The 16,151-nt window shown below is 37.4% G+C and overlaps 1 protein-coding gene across 6 annotated transcripts in view; it reads right to left on the bottom strand.

The window, feature by feature from the left end:
- igdcc4 (immunoglobulin superfamily, DCC subclass, member 4) overlaps nucleotides 1–16,151 on the bottom strand; it is a 63,174-nt gene that overhangs the window by 29,829 nt on the left and 17,194 nt on the right. For all 6 annotated transcript variants that reach the window (XR_014535144.1, XR_014535145.1, XM_083550834.1 and 3 more), the window contains exons 2-4: nucleotides 10,891–11,199; nucleotides 7,566–7,725; nucleotides 1,283–1,416 (exon numbers count right to left, since the gene is read on the bottom strand). Coding sequence is in view for 4 of the 6 variants with exons in the window: in XM_083550834.1 (XP_083406960.1) it covers nucleotides 1,283–1,416; nucleotides 7,566–7,725; nucleotides 10,891–11,199 (603 nt within the window). In the remaining 2 variants the exon portion in view is untranslated. The remainder of the gene's footprint in view (nucleotides 1–1,282; nucleotides 1,417–7,565; nucleotides 7,726–10,890; nucleotides 11,200–16,151) is intronic.

Raw genomic sequence — 16,151 nt, forward strand, 5'->3', positions numbered from 1 at the left:
CTAATATGCCTGTTCATAGCCAGCTGGTGTCGAAAACACTATATCTTTTATACTCTCTCTGTCACGCTCTCTCACACAAGGACACACAATACATTTATCACACAACAATGAATAGCCTTTTTTTTTTTCTTTTTCTTTTTTCTTCAAAGCTGCCAGAAAAAGTATGAAAATGAGACAAAAGTTCTGAGCTTCTGCTCTTAACTGTGAACTCAAGGACAGGCAATAGAAACAGAGTCATTCAAAAAATATCTCTCTCCCTCTCTTTGTCTCGGTTCAAAAGACAGGAAACCGCGTCACAATTCCACGTTTTCTTTTCTCGTTGCATATTTATATACCTTACACATCACAGATTACACTTACTAATTCTGACAACATTAAAACACGACATGTCATGCCATCGTGGTGGACGGATTATATTATTCCAACTGGACAGCCCAGGTTTTTCCACTTATACCACAGAAATTGTTAAATTTCAGTGTTGACATTTGAATTTGTTTAAAGAAAGACACTATGTTGATTTTCAATATACGTTGAGGACAGCTCTGAAAATGATTTATATTATAATAAATGACCCTATAAAGCAGTTTGTCACACTACTAAAAAAGATGATTTAAAAAGTACAGCTTTATCACTGACTGGCAATGGAGACTGCTGTTTTATCTACCACATCAACAATTATACCACTTTTTTGTTCGTTTATATGAAGCCTCCGCCTTCCAAGACCCTGTGATTGAGCTGTAACTATAGAAACAATGACTCATAAGTGTAGGAATGCATTAATATAAACCTGGGAATCTGTGCCCCATTATTGACTACCATGCTGTGGTGGAAAATGCAATTGCTAAAGCATTAAAGACCTTCTCAGCATTTAAAACACACGCAAAGAGCAGGCTCTGCACGCTGTGTTTACTGTGTTTATATTCTCATAAAACATATAATAATACGCTGTGAGAAATGTGGTGATGCAATCCAGCTCATGCACAAACTAACTTGTTAACTTAGAGTGCTCAGAAAACAATGATTAGTCCACTCGAATTCTTTTCCTGCTAAAAGCACTTCAGGTTTATGAGTGTAGTTTATTAGAGTCACTCTAACAACAATCTTCTTAAAAGCAGGATCTATATGCATGACAGACCCTGAAACAGGAAAAAACAATCAGAATATTGGGGCTTTGTGCTAGCCATAGGTGTGTGTGTGTGTGTGTGTGTGTGTGTGTGTGTGTGTGTGTGTGTGTGTGTGTGTGTGTGTGTGTGTGCATGCGTGTGTGCGTGTGATTTGGTACCAGACGTGACGGTTAGTGAAGCATCCTGGCTGTAGAGCTTGTGAGCGGAGTTAGAGGCTATGCAGCGGTACAGACCTTCATCGTCTGCCGTGATGTCCAAAATCTGCAGAATGCCATTTGGAAGTGTTACAAACCTGTCATAGAGAAATGAGCGAAAGAGAAAAATTTTAAAGTCTTTATCTGTGTTTCTCACTGACAATTCAGGTAAAAATATATAAATAGTTTATTTGTTCATTCAAATATCTACAGCAAGTGCTTTTTCTTGGTTAGGGTGGGTGGATCTGTCCACTATTATAGTGTCTGACAAGGTGTTTGTTCAATGCCTCACATTCCAGTTATCGGCTAACAGGAATGAAACCTGATGTCTCCTTCTGTTCAGTGTTTCATGTTTTGTGCATGCTGAAATGTTTTTCTGCTAACCACAGTTGTAAAGAATGATTATTTGATTTTCTGTATCTTTCCTGGGCTGCTTGAACCAATCCAGTCTCTAAATCCAACAATGTGTTTTCATCCACAGATCTGTCACTTACTCAGTGTATTTATTTATATTTTTTACATGATTCTGTCTAAACTCCAGAGCCTGTTGTGTGTAAAAAAATACTTAAATTCTCAAACCAGCCCCATTTGATAATCATGTCAACAGACCATATTGGCTGATTTTATAACTCCATAAATTATTAAATGTATTTCAATTAATACAATTATTAAAGTGGACAGTGAGTGTATGTAATTCAGATCTTCATTTATCAGAAAACGAATTCTTTCAATATGTAATATGAACAATTTCATTATACTGATAGAATGGTTTGTCCAACGGTATCTATCAGCAAATAAATGTACAGCATATCCACAGCAACAGGAACAATGTAGAAGAATATTGTGATCATTTCAACAGCATCCTTTCTACACAAAATTCAAGCGATTCCCGGTCTTTTGATTAGTAATTGTCCAACATATCTGTGAAGTGTTGATATTCCAGACAAATTTATTGCACTTTAACCACATGTCAGGGATCCACCAGCCACACCTTCACAGAACCCACCTATCACTCCAAGCAGCGCGCCTACGTACTAATCATCTACACCTGGAGCTCATCAAACTCCAGGCTATATAACCTCCGTTCCCCACCAACACATTGTCCGTTCTACAGTTTAGGCTGATGAAAACTGCTGGACTACCCAAGCTGCCCTCACTACATGTAGAAGTTTGGTGTCATAGTTACGGGACTCTGCTTAGCTCTTTGAGCTGCTGGCTGTTCCTGGACTTTATCAAGATTTACTATACCTGGACCTATACTCTGGTTTGCCATTTTCTGCTTTTGCCCTGTCTTACTTCATTAAACATTGTTTACTGCACTTCGGTTTCCGGCACGTTCTTCTGCCTGACACCACCATTCTATGTTTACAATGTTTGTATAAAAGACTACTGTGGGGTAGCTAGCAAAAGTATTAGCCTTTGTCTGTCATCAAAATTCCTCATATTTTATTCACTATTATAGTGTCTGACAAGAAATATTTACAATAAAATTAGTCAAACATAATATTTTTTTTAAGTAATATACCAATGCACCTAAGGAAAATGTTAATATTTTACACATGTTTTTATAAAGCCAACCATCTGAATTAATGAGTTATGCTTAAAAAAAAGCAACATTTGAATAAACAAATACATGAGGTAAAAATCAAGGCAATCTGCGAAAAGTGTTAATATTCCAGATGTATTTATTGCATTTTCAGAATCATTCTGCCATTGAATTGTTTGTATAAAAGCTTACTGTGTGTTAGCTAGCTACATTCGTTAGTCTCAGTCATTTAATAATATATTTTCGGTGTCTTTATATTTCTCAGTTGCCAAGCAACAGCTTTAGTTTAACCAAGTATAATACAAAAGCCCTGCAATATTAGGTTGTGTTTTAAGTTTTGCATACACTTATAGTGTCGAACATCTAAAGTGAACCGAAGCTAAATGCGGAAAAATCCACTTAAACTCCAGGTTGAAAAAAAGGTGACCAAAACATGAAAATTTAAATGTAGGTCAGTGCCAGTTATGCGTCAGAGCTTTACAGGCTAGAACAGACCCTTTTGCTCGTCAGTAGTAATCTCCTTCCTCCTGTCTTCTCCCGCATGGCATCATGGCTGCTGTGGAGGAGAGCTCATGTTGCACAAGGCATTGGCTGATCCACCACAACCCTCCAGAGACCTCCATTTTCACTCCCCCACTCCAGAACCGTATTATAGACTATTAATCCAGCAGACAGATTGCCGTCTGTGGGAAACACAGTTTGAGAGGCTGCAGAATCTGTGTGTGTGTGTGTGTGTGTGTGTGTGTGTGTGTGTGTGTGTGAGAGAGAGAGAGAGAGAGAGAGAGAGAGAGAGAGAGAGAGAGAGAGAGGGAGAAAGACAGAATGCACTGCATGAATTATTAGTTCAGTGGTGGAGAATTCATCCAGCAGGGGTTGAGTCAGGACAACACAACATCAGAGCAAAGAGCTCAGCGGCACAACACTGACCTGCAAAAGCTGGAGCTGTGAATTTAAAACAAGCCATGTGTTGATACCGCAGTGCAGGAGAAGTGTGTGAGGTGGGGGAAACTCGTTTGTTCTTAATAGCAGCAAGGGAGAGGTGACAGAAGAGACTGAGGAATTTTCCACTGTGTATTTATTAATAAAAAAAAAAAAAACGATATTATGCTCTGTACACAAGCATGTAAATCAGGGGTTAAAAGGTGCTGATTTTTTTTTCCTGAGTTCAAATCAGCATGCGACAGGTCGTTCGTCTTGCTTGCGGTTTGCCGCATGTGGGCGTGTACATCATGGCTTTAGGAATAAACACCTGTTACAGAAAAATAACCAATGGTAGCCTGGTGTGAAGATGTGGAAGTAGGAGAGTTACCAAGGCACAGTTACTGTGTAGTTAAAGCTGAAAAGCTGATAATTTCATAACAGCACATAGTAACTGCAGCAATTTTTTTACAGTTTATAGTTAAATGTAATAACAAGCGTCAGTTTACACTTGTTATAGGAGCTTTAAACATTCCTAATCAATATTATCCTTTCATTGAAGTTCACAAGATAAACTGTAAATAATTCTAATTGTGCACGTTTAGTACAATTCTTATAGGAATAAAAATCTATGCATATTTATGTATTTAAATTATTACATTTAATAAAGAATTATAAAATTGTACACTCAGTAACTGAATTGTTATTGTTATTTAGTAACTGAAGTTTTAGGAGAAATATACTTGAATTCTCTGTACATATATTTTCTACCTTTTCTTTTCTTTTAGTGCAAGAAAGTGGAAGCTCCTCTTTAAAAGTGGAAAATCGATCGACCCAACATTTAACCGGGCCGATTTTTTGGCATGTTTTAATTAATTGCCATTGGCCGATTTTGCTGCAATTTAGGCAGATTATTAGCTAGGCGCATCTGACACACTAAACCGTGCGTGTACATTCTACACTTGTTTGAGGGAACATAACTCTTCCACACCAGCAGGTGACAGTAGTGTGTATTCGGCATCCAAACAAGAAAACCGGAAGAGATAGAACTGTGAAAATACAGGTAGTCCCCTAATTACGATGAAGATACGTTACGAAGATTCCATCGTAAGTCAAAAATATCGTCAGTCGAAGATGATACTATGACTGTGACAGCCTTTCCTGCTTCATGCTGATTTATAATTTTTATTTTCTGCTCTAAACTGATGGATTTCCTCTTCTTTTTTTACACTTGGAAGTGTAAAAGGGGCACTTGGAAGACTTTTGCTTTTATCACTAAAATTGCTGCTAAAAACTGTTGGAAACAGAAAAAAATACACACTGAGACACTTTACTCCGTCGACCGTTAGCGAGAGTGGGGCATCTCCCAGGGCGAGAGATATGCCCATCCCCGCTGTGCGTAACAACGTATCTCACATCGTATGCTGCTGCCTGTGCCTGTTTATTTACATTTTCAAATATTTGTAAAATTTTGTCGTATCCCTATCATCATTATCATCAAGATCGAAAAATCCTAAGTCGAACCGTCGTAGCTCGGGGACCAGCTGTATAAAGCGAGCAGCATTTACACCTGCCGCAATCATTACTAATGGATTTGTGGAGCTTTTTTCAATCATGTCTGCTAAATTACAAAGACAAGCACAAGAATGACAAAAAAAGGTTGTTTTTTTTTCGTGTGCTCATTCGCTAAGCAACGTAGCCAGTCATTGTTCTCTTTTTCCCTGAAGAGCTCCGCCTCTAATTCGACATGCAGAATCAGATGAAAAACAGCTGACGCCATCCAACTAGAGCCAACGATGCGTGAAAAAAAATAAAGCTGACCGATGCTCGAAACCCCCCGACATTCCCCGGCAGATGACCATCAGCTTGGTGTGTCCCAGGCTTTAAAAAAGTCACCATCTTATGTCAGCCATCAGCTGCCCTGATTTCTAAATATCAGCATCGGCCAGAGAAAAACCCATGTCGGTCGGCCTCTAATGATGATTCAGTACTATCACTGTTGTTCATTCCTTATACAGTACAAAGGTTTCAATGATCACTCCTAACAGCTAGCACGCTTAGAACATTAATGAAAATGAGCAGTCAAGTCAAGCAGTCAAGTTTATTTCTATAGCGCTTTTCACAACAGACATTGTCTCAAAGCAGCTTTACAGAAATCAACAGTTAAGGTGAATGTTGTGTATTTATCCCTGATGAGCAGCCGTGGCGACTGTGCCAAGGAAAAACTCCCTTAGATGTTATGAGGAAGAAACCTTGAGAGGAACCAGACTCAAAAGTGGAACCCATCCTTATTTGGGTGACATCAAGAGTTTGATCATAAATCTTTCAACAATACAGAACACTGGAGAGTCAGAACTAACATGAGTACTAGAGTATAAGATTATAAGTAATATTCTTTCTACAGTCTTATACAGTCTTTATGGTTATAAAACTAGGAGCTACTGAGCTCAACATTTGTGATCATCACAGATCCAGCACCAGCTTCTCCATGCCAGAGCCTTTAAACACTCCAGGAGGTGCTAGATGATTTTCACTCATTTGTGCTACTTGTTATAATCACTGACTTTAAAACGGCATGGTAATGTAGCATTGTAAAAAAGTGACGCAATTATGAGGCGTTTACAATAAGTTCTGACTAATAATCTGTAGTGTTTTCAACTGTAACATTTTTTGCTATTAACTACAAAATATAGACAATGTACATACCTTTTATAAAAATATTAATACAATTTGTTAATATGTTAAAATATTACACTATAACAACATATTTTCTGCCTAAACCTAGCTGGGTTCTCATCTTGGTAATTACATAAACCACTTTTCATAAAAAAATTATAATTTTTCATTCACAAACAATTTTGTTTCACAATCAGCATGTGTGCTGGGTGATATAATGATGAGTTTCTATATTTTAATACATTTAATAAATAAAAAAATAAATGTTTGGGGAAAATATTACTTTGGAAAATATTCGTATTTGCCACATTTCATGAAAATGTGAAAAGGAAAATGCAGTAAGCAATTTTTTAAAGTAAATGTAAAGTATATTTTTTATATTTATATTTGAATATTTTTATTTTGTTTGGACAGAAAAAATGTTAAAGGATGGCATTTTGTTTGCAGTTATTAAGTTGCTCTATATGCGCATCAAACATTTTGTCATAAAAATCTAATAAAGGTGTGTTAAATAATGTTTAGTTGATACAATTATTTTCGTCTTTAATAGAACATGAATAATTCTTGGTTTTTAGCTGTATATTGTTCATATATGTGATTCAGTCCTTGCTGCCTCCTGCTGTTTCTCCTATTTGACACTTCAGTGTTAAATGTAATCTATAAGGCTGTTCTGCAGCAGGAATGTGAATGGTGTATACAGTAAGAAATAAATCAGACTTCATCTTAATTGCAAATACAGAAAAGACATACTGCATGACATACAATCACTGAGCGACTGTACAAGAAAAAAAGGAAGAGGAATAACACAATATCGGGGTCATATATGATAAATAAAGTGTGTGTGTGTGTGTGTGTGTGTGTGTGTGTGTGTGTGTGTGTGTGTGTGTGTGTGTGTGTGCACGTGTGCATTTTTAACTAAATTCTTTGCTGCACAAACCACAAAGAAGCTTTTTCTTTCTGCCAGATGTTTTGCCTCTACTCAAAAAAAAATTATAAAAAAATAAGCATATCTCACAAAGTGTAAAATAGCTGGGCGACTGGATATTTTAGAAATAGAAAAGATATTTTAGAAATATATATAGAACTATTTCTACAAATGAGTCTCACCTTGGTGTACTGAGTGCCTCAGCAGTTACAGGAAGCGGCATGTGGTTTTTCTCCCAGGTGATGCTGGGAGCCGGTACACCATCTATTCGGCACTCGAAGCGTGCGGTACCCCCGGCATGTACAACCTGAGGCTCGGGGTCCCGGAGGAAAGTAGACAGTCCTGAAAATGGAAGAAGAGATTAAAAGGAAATTAAGCGTGAAATGTAATCAGTGCAATAATCTCTGCATTTTGCTTGTGACGGTTGAAAAGGAGGATTAGGTCCTATAAAGCAGGACACATTTGAGTAACACACTTCACATAACACAAACTTATTTATCTTTTTTTTTTTACAAAAAAAGCTAACAATTGCCATTTGATCACATAATACTTATAAAAAAACATGTAAAAAATAAATATAATAAATCATTTCTAGCAAAAGAAAAACACCAATTTCTCTTTTAATGTACGTATTAAATAAATACTAATTACTTGATGACAATTTCTAGTTGATAATGTTCTATCATCACATTACAAATCTCATAAATGCCTAGTTTATGTAAATTTGTTAATAGATAAAGCATCCAAGATTCCCAGTGAAATGTCCATGCTTACAGATTGATCAGACTTTTCTTCAGTGATGATTATTGTATACTATTTATTATTATATTGTAGTTTTTTCTTTTTATATATATATATATATATATATATATATATATATATATATATATATATATATATATATATATATATATATATATATATATATAACAATATAGCTACAGTTTGAAAGGTCACATGAAAGGGTATAAGGAAAACTGTAGGAAGTCTTTTACATCTCTGCTTGTGTCCTATTCTGATATTTGTGCTTTGTCACATTTGGGAAACGGGGTTCTGCTCTTTAGCAAAGTTTTTTGGTGAACACATGGAAATCAGGGATGATATGCAGAGAGCAAGAAATAACGACTCGTTAAACATTAGCGCAGGATATTTCAGAGTGTTTCATCACACTGTGCCTAAATAAACACACACACACACACACACACACACACACACACACACACACACACACACACACACACACACACACACACACACACACACACACCACTGTACACCAGAGGCCTGCTGATGTAAACGTCACTGCCCAAATTTTTTGTGTGTGTGTGTGTGTGTGTGTGTGTGTGTGTGTGTGTGTGTGTGTTTGCTGATATAGCATTTCTTTTCATGTTCACAATGTACAAAAAGAATAAATTATATTCAGCTACATCAGGATTTAGGGTAGGTTATTATTTTTAATTTAAGACTAATTCTAACTAAACAAATTGGTGTTTTGTTCAAATCTGGAGGTTTTTCCAAATTGTAATGTCATAAACAATAATCAAAATATTTCTCAATAAAAATACTTCTTGTAGCAGAGCTTTAAACAAAAGCATGGATAAGAGAATTTATATTTTACAGTTAGTCAATATTCCAATGTTTTACTAAGAAACAGTATGAAAAGATCACTGGGGAGTCACGATGATGATTAGGAGATCTGCAGCCCTCTACTTTATGTACTTAACGTTTGTAAGTACAGTGCAGAAGGCAGCTGGTCAAAGAGCGCTCCGTTCTTTTTCTGTTTGGATTTCAGGTAATGGGCACATTTCATCATCACATTAAAAAAAAGATCCACCAACATATCAACATTACATCACAACTGACTACAGGGGCGGCCGATTTAAACAGTAAAGCAAAGGTTACATTTGTTGGCACCTTCTTGACTAGTGTTGATCACTATTCACACAAATGTAACAGAAAGAAAGAAAGAAAGAAAGAAAGAAAGAAAGAAAGAAAGAAAGAAAGAAAGAAAGAAAGAAAGAAAGAAAGAAAGAAAGAAAGAAAGAAAGAAAGAAAGAAAGAAAGAAAGAAAGAAAGAAAGAAAGAAAGAAAGAAAGAAAGGCATTTACCTCAGATATATTGGTATATTAACTAAAACTTAATAAATAGCATTAACTAATAAATGCATTTTCAAGAGCCTCAGGAGTAATGAGAAACATACTGAAATCACACACATACACACAAACACAAAACTGTGTGACTGATCTGTACAACCCGGACTCAACACACACTTCACACACCCATGTCTTCAGTACCACTCATGCCATTTTTTGCACATCTGAACTGCTGCTATTTGCGCTTTTGTACGTTTTGTTTACATTTTTGCTACTGTTCACTTTGTCTCTTCACAACAGTTTTACTGGCAGAGCTATTTTGTATTTTGTGTTGTTTGTATTTGTCTTGCACTGTCCTGTATTGTCTTGCACTATCTTGTGTTGTCTTTGCACTGTTTGCACCAGGCACCAGGTTGCACACATGCACTTTATGTGGCAAGGACACTTACTAGTCCTTAGCCCTGTGTTTTCTGTTGTCTGTGATTGTTGTATGTAGCACCAGGGTTCAGGAGGAACGTTGTTTCATTTTACTGTGTACTGCGTCAGCAATATATAGTTGAAATGACAATAAAAGCTTCTTGACTTGACTTGACTGAGGAATATATAATGAGCATACAAACCATCACAAACATACAGAAAACCAGATTAATGTGTTCTTTACTATAACAACATATTTTCTGCGTAAACCTAGCTGGGTTCTCATCTTGGTAATTACATAAACTACTTTTCATTAAACAAAAATTATAATTCTTCATTCACAAACAATTTTGTTTCATAATTAGCATGTGTGCTGGGTGATATAATGATGAGTTTCTATAATTTAATAAATGTAATAAATAATGTAAATGTTTGGGGAAAAAAAAAAAAATCTACAATGAATCTACAATTTTCATAGTCATGAAAATAAAGAAAACTCTTTGAATGAGAAGGTGTGTCCAAACTTTTGGTCTGTACTATATATATATATATATATATAAACACACACACACACAGGTAGTCCTCTACTTGCAATGGAGATTCGTTACGACGACCCCAATGGTACTATGACTTTGACAGCCTTTCTTGCTTCATGCTGATTTACAATTTTTATTTCCTGCTCTAAACTGATTGTTTTCCTCTTCTTTTTTCACTACCAGCACGAGACATACTTGGAAAACATGCTTTTGTCACTAAAATTGCGGTTTAAAACCGTTTGAAACAGAAAACAATACACACTGAGACAACTTGACTCTGTCGACCGCTAGCGAGAGTAGGGCATCTCACAGGGCGAGAGATCCCAGCTGTCCGTCTAACTTGTGCCTGTTGCGTGAAATTGTAAATATTGTCGTATTGCTATCATCATTGTAAGATTGAAAAATCGTAAGTCGAACCATCTCTGTATATATATATATATATATATATATATTGAACCTACTGGCCAGCTGCAGAGTGACAATGCGACTGGTGAGTGTCCCAAAAGAGCTCCCACTCAGACAACTGTAGGCTCCCTCCATTCCTGCTGAAACTTTCCCATCATTGGCTGAGGGCAGAAGCAGCAGGGAGCTGTTGGGAAGCAGCCGGATGGCCTCACTTGCGCTCAGCACCACCCCGTCCTGGAGCCAAGTGATGTTGAGTGGAGTCTCAGTGCTCCCCAGATGGCAGTCCAGCAGCAGAGGACGAGGGGGCTCCAGAACCATGTGGATGGGACCAGCACCACAGCTCAGCTCCACAGACATGAGATTTTCTGCAGAGGCATTTTTATAAGCACAATGTTGTGTTTAGCCATGTCACTTTAACAACAGGAAACTTTGATTAAAAAAAATTATACTTCACACTTCATCTGTTTATCTGTGTGTTCCTTGAGAAGAAAAGAGAGAGAGAGAGAGAGAGAGCGAGAGAGAGAGAGAGAGAGAGAGAGAGAGAGAGAGAGAGAGAGAGAGAGAGAGAGAGAGAGAGAGATGATGACTGATGACTGATTCTATCATCTCAAGGATTAAAGTTGGAACTGGAGTTATAAATAGTACTAAATATTGAATATAAATATAAACCTTTTATTAAAAGCATTATAATCATCAGAACTGTGGTACAAGCAAAACAACACAATACTGTTAGGATTATACAAAAATAATCTACTTCAGGGTGGTTTGCTTCAGGCTGTATCACACCACCTCAGTGACATTCACCTCACACATTCTGGCAAAATTTTCAGATTCAACTATTCAAGACCTTTCATTAAAATATTGTAATCCATAGTAGCACATACGTCCTCAGAAAATATATTACAGTTTATATGTCTATGCACAAAATGGGACCTGATAACATTAAAACTGAGGTATCAAAAATAATATTAAAGCAGGAAGTAAGTATACAGCAGTTTCCAAAATTACTCATTGTACGACTGAAATATAACTGTATATTATCATGATCTTGATTCATTACTTAAAGTTCCTGTAAAACCTAAATTAATGTTTTGTATGATCATTTTAGCTTTACTATTGTCTATTACTGTGCTCCAAAATTAATTTCTCTCTCTCTCTCTCTCTCTCTCTCTCTCTCTCTAACAACAATACGGATCAACAAACGTGATGATATCATTCAGCTTCTCGTTTAATTTTCTGTCCAATCAAATGCTCTGTAGATTCTGAGAGTGTCTTGTCCCTGAGGTTGCCGAGGTTTAGTGAAAATAATAATTTACTGTGTGGTTAATTCTATTTTCCAAGTGAATCAACCTGAGTGACTTCGGATAGTGAAATTGCAATTGTATAACCAAGAAATTAATCAATTCAATTCAATTCATTTTTATTTGTATAGCGCTTTTAACAATGAACATTGTTTCAAAGCAGCTTTACACAGATAATGTGGTAAAAAAAATGAATATGTTCTTTATAAGTGTAAGTTCGTCCCTGATGAGCAAGCCGGTGGCGACTGTGGCAAGGAAAAACTCCCTGAGATGGCATAAGGAAAAAACGTTGAGAGGAACCAGACCCAAGAGGGAACCTTATCCTTGTCTGGGTTGCACGAATGTCCATTTATTGCAGATACAGTGATGGTGATTAGATGGAAACTGTAGTCCTGAGTCAATGTAGCAGACTGTTGACATTAATTACAGACCACATCCATCCTCAAAGCCCCCGTTCTTAATCCGAAATTTCATGGAACCACCCAAGGCATTGATGAGGAACCGTCCCCAGCTCCACAGAGTGGCATCCAATTCGACACTATCCAGAGGAAGGTATGGAACGAAGTGGGAAGATCCGCAGAGGGAAATCAAAGTTTCAACATGGTATATTCAGGTGAGTTATGAACTGTTCATTGACGGAGACCTTAGTGAAAACTGTTCATATCATTTGCAGTCCAAAAACATCTTTATGGATTCTAAATGGTACCAGCCACAGTAATCTCATGTATCTTTAAGCTGCCTACAGTATGTAGGATCATCCTCAGTAGCATTGAATGATGTAAACACCATCCAGTTTTAAGGAATGGGGGGAGGGGGGGGGAGGAATTAAAAAAAAGAAATTCTAATCAATTAAAAACAGAAATCTTTTCAATATGTAAAACTCTAAATAGAAGCACAGATATAGCTGTAGTTACAAAACGCTCCCTGAGCCCTTTATATATTTTAAATAATTTACACTTAATATTCAGGTTCAAAATGCATTTCTAAAAAAAACCCCACTGAATTGCTGTTCTGTCTTAAAGCAATATGCCATGTGGAACTTTATTTAATTTCTAACTGTGTTTTGGCTGAAAAGAATTTTACAGTTCTGGCTGAGCTTTTGAACGTTTGACCTGATTAAATCATAATTCATTAAAGTGATTAGCAAAAGTAACATAACGCTTGCATTATTAATTCATATGCAGAGATGCATAGCCATCAGAGGATTACAGTATGAGCGCACACTTGCACACACACACACACACGCACATACGCATGTAAAAGCCAGTATTCCTCTTAGGCACGTTGCACTAACCATCTCAATTAATTAGTCTAATGGAAATTGGATTTATTTCCTGGGTTAAAACGAGAGCAGACCTGCTCTGGCTGAGTGTGGACATTTGTTTTGCTTTCTGTCTTTTCATACCAGCCTGCTCCTATGCTCCATCTTCCTCCGTCTTCAGCATTTCAATGGCAACACATTCATTAATTCTATAATATACACTGTAATGCCTGGGCTGCACTTTGTTTTTACATTAAACCTTCGAGACATTGCGCTTGAATTATACTAAGAATGTTTTCAAGACACCAGACACCCGCGAGGACAAGCTGTCTCGACAAAGTCTTTTGGCTCGTGCCTACTGACATAAATATATAAATATATATAAATATAAATATATAAATATGAAACATAATTTCCTAACTGTCAATCTCACAATGAAAACAAAGTCACAATTTCTTCAAATAAATTTACTTTAATTGAAGGTTAGACGTCTCCTCATTTTGTTTTGACACTATAGTAATTACTGCAAAGATGTTTTTATAACCAAAGGCCAGTAATTCTGAAGCGGATTATACTGATCATAAATAGATTGCAAAAAAATAGTAATATACTGGACGAAATAAAAACATATGACATCTAAATTTATATTTACAGTGCATCCTGAATGTATTGACAGCACCATATTTTACGGTCTTATTGCGAAATGGATTAAATTATTTATCTTCTATTCTATTCTATTCTATTATAATTCTAGAATCTTCTTTTTTTTGGCTGCATCGGATCATCCATCTCCATACCCCCCTGTCCTCTACATCTGCCTCCTTCAAACTGACCACCTTCATGTCTTCCTTCACCACATCTATAAACCTCCTCCTTGGTCTTCCTCTTTTCCTCCTTCCTGGCGGCTCCATCCTCAGCATTCTCCTACTGATATACCCCATGTCCCTCCTCTGCACATGTGCAAACCGTCTCAATCTCACCTCCCTCACCTTGTCTCCAAGACGTCCTAAATGCGCTGTCCCTCTAAAAAACTAATTTCTAATCCTGTCCATCGTCGTCACTCCCAACGAAAACCTCAACATCTTCAGCTCTGCTACCTCCAGCTCTACCTCCTGTCTCTTAATCAATGCCACTGTCTCTAATCCATACAACATCTCAGGTCTCACCACAGTCCTATAAACCTTTTCTTTCATTCTTGCAGATACTCTTCTATTACAAATCACTCCTGTCACTCTTCTCCACCTACTCCACCCTGCCTGCACTCTTTTCTTCACTTCTCTAACACACTTTCCATTACTTCACACTGTTGACCCCAGGTAACTAAACTCCTCCACCTTCTCCACCTCTTCTCCATGCAACCGCACCACTCCACTGCCCTCCCTCTCATTCACACACATGTACTCTTACTTCTACTGACTTTCATTCCCCTGCGCATATCTCCACCTCTCCAGGCTCTTCTCAACCTGCTCACTACTCTCACCACAAATCACAATATCATCTGCAAACATCATAGTTCATGGAGACTCCTGTCTGACCTCGTCAGTTAACCTCTCCATCACCACTGCAAACAGGAAAGGGCTCAGAGACGATCCTATCCCCTATCCCCTCTCAACACCTTACAGTCCCCAATCTCTTTCAGGTTGCATCTCCTGCACAGAATATAGTCCACCTGTGTGTACATTCCTCCACCATTTCCATCCTTTTAGCAAAATCTACCACATTCCTCTCCTAAAGACCATACCTACCCATCACCCCCTCATCACCTCTGTTCCCTTCACCAACATGGCCATTGAAGTCTGCTATAATCACCAACCTTCTCTTTTAGGTACACTCTTTCTTTTTCTTCACCACTTCATCTAACTCACTCCAGAATTTTTCTTTCTCATTCATCTCACAACCCACTTGTTGGGCATAAGCACTGATGACATTTACAATCACCCCTGCATAGATAGATAGATAGATAGATAGATAGATAGATAGATAGATAGATAGATAGATAGATAGATAGATAGATAGATAGATAGATAGATAGATAGATAGATAGATAGATAGATAGATAGATAGATAGATAGGCTACGCTACTACAGAACTGTATACTGTACAGTTCATGTACTCACTATAAATGTGATACAGTGTACTGTATTTCTACGAATGTACACAAAATTCATCTCGCTATATTCTTGCAAATGTTTCCTGTGTGTGTTTATAGCGGGCGGTTTTGGAACATAACCACCGCCGTGAACGGGTGATTACTGTATATATGTGTGTGTGTGTGTGTGTGTGTGTGTGTGTGTGTGTGTGTGTGTGTTAGGGCTGGGCGATAAATCGATTTTATCGATTAACTCGAATGTGTAGTTTACATCGATATGTTTTAAAAAAAATCGGTTTTCTCTTTAATGTCCGCCGACGCGCCCCTCTGGGCTTCCATAGTTTCGAACGAACTCAGCCCTTCCCCTGCGTTTGCTATAGAGATACACAAGCAACATGGCAGTGAGCAAACAAAGGTAGCAGTACCACCAATTTACTGCAGCACCTCAAACAGAGGCATGCTGTCGAGTGAGAGAGATGTAGGGCCCTACGAAATGAACAAGACAGCGGCAGCACAAGACTGCGGTTAAGCAGCCACATCCTGAAAATACACGGTTAAGCAGCCACACTTTGTTTAGTGTTGCGTGTCTAATCGTACACTTTCGGTATGGGTGGAGGGAGCAGTCAAAATACCTGTAAAGACGCTTCAGAACGGCGTTTCCGTTAA

Source organism: Silurus aristotelis (assembly GCF_946808225.1).
Source record: "Silurus aristotelis genome assembly, chromosome: 9".
In the NCBI taxonomy this organism is placed as follows: Eukaryota; Metazoa; Chordata; class Actinopteri; order Siluriformes; family Siluridae; genus Silurus; species Silurus aristotelis.